Raw genomic sequence first — 5,498 nt, forward strand, 5'->3', positions numbered from 1 at the left:
CGGCCTGGCTGAGCCCCTGAGACCCCCTGTGTCAGCTGATACCCACCCCGGCCTGGCTGAGCCCCTGAGACCCCCTGTGTCAGCTGATACCCACCGTGGCCTGGCCGCAACTGTGGCTGACACTTGCCTGGGGGTCCTGAGGCCCCGAGTGGGGGCTGCTAGACTGTACCTGTGAGCTGCAGGATTTGGTCCTCAATGTGGGTCACTGCCTCGTCATGCATGACCTGGCCTCCCAGGACGAACTCCAGGCGGCCCTGGTTCAAGAGCTGGTGGACCTGAGTATGTCAGGAGGAGAGGGCAGGGTCAGCTCCAGCCGGGGTGCTGCAGCCCCATGGGGCCTGCCCCGCAATGTCCTCTCTCAGGCTGTGCTCTGCTCACCCTGGTGGTCAGCTGGGGCACCTGGCCACAGCAGCTCCTGACACTCCACTGCATGTATTTAAGGCTAAAATGTCACGTTTAAGGTGGATTTAAGCTTAGAGAAAGTTTGCCAGAGAAGGACAAGGGGCAGCCCTGCAGCCTTTGCCGAGACTCCCTGATATTAACATTTCGCCCGTTTCTGTCAGGAGTGGGCTCGAGTGTGTCAGGGATGATAAGGATGGCACAGGGCGGGACAGGGGTCAGGCCAGCTGCCCACAGGGTCGCTGAGAGTCACACTCGGTTTACCAGCACCTCACAATAGCCTGCTTTTCCTACGACAGTAACCAGGGTTGTGCCTCAGCACCCTAAGCGGGCACCAGGGCCGCCGTCCAGTATCCTAAAGTCAGGAAACGGCACAGAGGCCTAGCCGCCGACGCGACGCTGACCTCGCCTACGGCCTCCGTCCCTTTTCTGAGCAGGACGCGCCCCAAGGCCACCCGGTGTCGGGAAGCTATGTTGCTCTTCTACATCACTGGCCCCGGGGCAGCTCCTTCACCTGTTTCTTTTACAATGAACCGTTCCAGCTGGTGGTTTTGTAGAATGCCCTTCATTTGGGTTTATCTCATGATCGGATGATTTAGCTTGTGAGCTCGTCATGGAGGAGGCGGCTGGGTGATGGCTAAAGAACGTGGGAGGCAGGAGGCCTTTACGCCCCTCAGAGACAATCTGGGGTTTGTTTCTAGAAGGTTCATCACCTAGAGTTCATTCACTCAAACTGTATTCAGTGAGGACCTATTTTGTGCAGGAACTTCTGAGGGTGGAGGAAGCAAAGGACAGAATCTCTGCATTCATGGGCGGTCCAGGTCTTACCGCCATTCTCATTACCACCTTCCCTGTCACTGCTGTCATCATCACCACCATCAGGACCACCACCACCACTACCACTACTGTCTCCATCATCATCATCACCACCATCACCACCATCAGGACCACTACCACCAGCATCATCATCATCTTCACCACCACCACTACAATCATTACCATCCCACTACCACTATCAACACCACCACCGTCAGCAAGCACCACCATCACCACCAACACTACTACTATCTCCATCATCACCATCACCACCACCACCATCAGGACCACTACCACCACCATCATCATCTTCACCACCACCACCATCAGCACCACCACTACCACTACTAACTCCATCATCATCATCCCATCACCACCATCATCATCATCTTCACCACCACCACTACAATCATTACCATCCCACTACCACTATCAGCACCACTGCCATCACCACCACCACCACCATCATCTCACGCCCATTGGCACCATCACCATCAGCACTGCCGTCATATCAGCACCTCTACTATCATTGTTGTCATCACTATAACCATCATCATCTCCGTCCTCCTCACCTCCAGTCAACTAGGCCTCCTAGGGAAGGACGAGTGGGGGATAGACAGACAGTTGGGCTGAGAGGCTAAAAATCAGACTGGAGACCATGCCCTGTCCCTCTCCTCCCAGGAGCTGTGGGTGGGTTTGGGTCACCAGAGTTGCCTGACCCTTGGGTTAGCAGAGCAAGTCCCTAGAGACCATGCTACCAGAGTTCCTTGTTGGCCTTGGTAGTGCCCACTGGACACCGCTAGAGAGAGAGGTTAGGAGTCCTCCTCTTTGTGAGTTGTGTGATCACAGTCATCCACCACCTGTCCTCTCTGAGCTGCGTCTTCTCTAAAGCGGGGCCCCAGTGGGGCTTCAGGAAGGGACGGGGGCAGGGAGAGGCAGGCAGGGTCAGAGGACAGGGAGGGGCAAGCAGCAGGAAGGGTCGGGGGTGGTGTGTGAGAGGTACTGGACAGCACCTGTTTGCTCACCCGACACTGACCTCCTCCTCCTGCCTACCTTCTCGGCTGTAACGGGAGCAGGTCCACCTCTCCACGTGCTACCTCCAGGGCCTGGGCTGGCACCGGGGTGATGGGGAGGGGACACTGTGCTGTGCTGAGTGTCCACACTGGGCTCTGTCCTTGCTGCAGCCTGCCTCGTGGTGGTGCCTCCTCACATCAAGGGTCTGAGCCATGGGGAGGGCTGAGTAGGAAGAGTCTGGTTGCCTCTCCAGGCAGGGGGACAAAGAAGGCAGGGACACAGGGGCATATGGCCCAGGAACTGTCCCCTCTCCTGGTTCACCAGGCCCACGCCCACAGGGACAGACAGAGGTGGCCACCACTCAGTGAAAGAGGCCGGAGCAGTGATATCTTGAGAAGAGCCAGGATTCAAGAGTCTGTCTCGGGCACGGGGCTGGCCCAGACCTGCTCTCTCCTGCTCTGAGCTCCTGGGCCCCGGGCACGGCATCTGAGCAGCCTTGTGGGTCCCCCAGCGGTCACCTGGTGTTTCTGCTCCTCAGAGGCCACGTCCCTCCACCACAGCCGGAAGAACTCCTGCTCCACTGCAATGAAGCGTCGCTGCGGCCGGCAGGTCAGCTCCTCCACCACGGACGTGTACACGTTGGCCGCGTATGCCTGCATGCTCTCCTGCGATGGGCACACCAGCCCTGAGGGCCAGCCTGGGACAGACCAGCCCTGAGGGACAGCCTGGGACAGAGCAGCCCTGAGGGACAGCCTGGGACAGAGCAGCCCTGAGGGACAGCCTGGGACAGCCTGGGATGCCTCACGCCTGAGGGACAGCCTGGGACAGAGCAGCCCTGAGGGCCAGCCTGGGACAGAGCAGCCCTGAGGGACAGCCTGGGACAGCCTGGGACAGAGCAGCCCTGAGGGCCAGCCTGGGACAGACCAGCCCTGAGGGCCAGCCTGGGACAGAGCAGCCCTGAGGGACAGCCTGGGGCAGCCTGGGACAGAGCAGCCCCGAGGGACAGCCTGGGACAGACCAGCCCTGAGGGGCAGCCTGGGACAGACCAGCGCTGAGGACAGCCTGGGACAGACCAGCGCTGAGGACAGCCCTGGACAGGCCTCACGCTGGGGCTGTCCTCCCAGGGGACAGAGTGGAGCACTCCTGGGATGGCCACACCAGCTCTGAGGGGCTCCGGATAAGATGGAGGTGGCAGCAGAGCACAGAGGGGGTCCTGAGGGAGGACAGCTTCGGGGGGTGTACAGACTGGGCCCCGTAGTAGGAATCGGGTGGCAAAGGCAATCCCAGGGGTCAGTGGGTGTGGTCCGGTGATCAGAGGGGTCACTCCTGTCCCCAAGGCCATGGCTTTCCCACTCCCAGTCTCAGGCCCGTGACACCAGGGTCCAGGGCCAGATAGGGCAGGCTATACGGGTCATTCCCAAGTGTCCTGGACAGGGAGCTGCCCTCTGGGGCCACTTCCTCTCCCCTCAGCATTAGCATTGACGTGGTCCACTACCTAGTCCACAGATGGGACAAGCAGAGAGGCACGCTCCCCACCCCTCAGTGCCCCCTCCCCAGTGGGCAGCCCACGGCCAGGTGGCCCAGGGCTGGAGTTGACATTCGGCACCAAGCCTCCCCGTGGGTTTCCCTCTCCCTAGTTAAGTCACTGGTCACCCCAGGACAGAGCCCTCCGAGGCCTGGGAGGCAGAGCCCCGCTTTCCACACTGCTGTCATCAACTGTTCAGAGGTGCTCCCGGGAGGGAGGGGGACCCCAGGAAATCTCCGGAGCAGGGTTCCAGAGAGGGGCCTGGCGCCGACGGAGGCACATCCCACAGGGAGAGAGCAGGCCTGTGGACCTCTGGAGGACAGCATGGTGGAGGGCCAGCACGCACCGGGAGGGTCCATGGCTCCAGAAGCCAGGGGCCCGACAGCAGGTGTACTGGCCTGACTGTCCAGGTGGGGACCTGGGGCTCAGAGCAGGGCTTCTGGCCAAGGTGACCTCAGACCCAACTCCAGAACCTATCCCAGGGCCGCTGGCTGAACTGGCCTCCCAGCACCTGACCCGAGGGGGGCATCCCTGACCCCCACCTTACCTGAGAGCACATCCCTGACCCCCACCTGACCCGAGGGTGACATCATTTGACCTCTGCCTGACCTGTGACATCATGACCCCCACTTAAGCTGAGAGTGACATCCTCGACCCCTGCCTGACCTGAGGGTGACATCATCTGACCCCACTTGACCTGAGGGTGACCTCCCTAACCCCAGCCTGACCTGAACATGACATCACTTGACCCCACTTGACCTGAGGGTGATCTGCCTGACCTGACCAGCCCCACAACAGCTCCTCCAAGTTTCCGGGGAGCAGCCCCCCACCATCACCCGCACTGGCTCTCGCTCCCTCCTAGGACACAAGGCATTTGCATCAAAACACCACCTGCAGAAAGGGACACCGAGGCCCCCGAGGGCTGACCGCAGGGCCCCCAGACCAGGCCGGGTCACACTGGGGGGGGGGTGCTGCTCTTTCAGGGCCCCTGCCGGGGAAACTGAGGCTCGGGTGGCCCGAGGTCGGCCTTCGGCCTGGCGTGGCCTCTTTCCAGGGTCATCGGCCAGGGGTCCTCGGGCGAGGGTGGCCGCGGCGGGGGGCGCGGGGCCTACCTGGACCGTGTACACCCAGCCCACGTCCATGTGGCTGTGCGGTACCACGAAGGCCCGCACGGGACCCACGGGCCGGACCCCCGGCGGCCGCAGCAGGACCAGCAAGGCCAGCAGCCAGCAGATGGGCCCCATGGCCGCCCAGACCGCGGGACTTCCGGGTCCACGCGCGGTCAGCGGGGACAGGGACCCGGCTCCGCCCCCGGGAGGCAGAGAGGACTGGACACCGCCCCCGGGAGGAGTGGACTCCGCCCCCAGGAGGACTGGGCTCCGCCCCTGCAAGGACCAGACTCCGCCCCCGGGAGGCCGAGGGCACCGGGCTCCGCCCCCAGGAGGGCGGCTGGACACCGCCCCCAGGAGGAGTGGGCTCCGGCCCTGGGAGGCCGAGGTGACAGGACACCGCCCCCAGAAGGAGTGGACTCCGCCCCTGGGAGGCCGAGGGGACTGGGTACCGCCCCCAGAAGGAGTGGACTCCGCCCCCGGGAAGGCAGCCGGACACCGCCCCCAGAAGGAGTGGACTCCGCCCCCGGGAAGGCAGCCGGACACCGCCCCCAGAAGGAGTGGACTCCGCCCCTGGAAGGCCGAGGGGACTGGGCTCCACCCCCAGGAGGAGTGGACTTCGCCCCCGGGAAGGC

General features: G+C 62.7%; 1 protein-coding gene across 1 annotated transcript in view; it reads right to left on the reverse strand.

The window, feature by feature from the left end:
* The window catches only part of MAN2B2 (mannosidase, alpha, class 2B, member 2), a 38,128-nt gene extending 33,130 nt beyond the window's left edge, over positions 1-4,998 (reverse strand). Inside the window, exons 1-3 of the mRNA XM_006893674.1 lie at positions 4,867-4,998; positions 2,748-2,894; positions 170-275 (exon numbers count right to left, since the gene is read on the reverse strand). Coding sequence (XP_006893736.1) covers positions 170-275; positions 2,748-2,894; positions 4,867-4,998 — 385 coding nt within the window. The remainder of the gene's footprint in view (positions 1-169; positions 276-2,747; positions 2,895-4,866) is intronic.
* Positions 4,999-5,498: the final 500 nt, after the last annotated feature.

This window comes from Elephantulus edwardii, unplaced genomic scaffold, assembly GCF_000299155.1.
Source record: "Elephantulus edwardii isolate Elephantulus edwardi_28Jun2011 unplaced genomic scaffold, EleEdw1.0 scaffold00129, whole genome shotgun sequence".
Taxonomy (NCBI): Eukaryota; Metazoa; Chordata; class Mammalia; order Macroscelidea; family Macroscelididae; genus Elephantulus; species Elephantulus edwardii.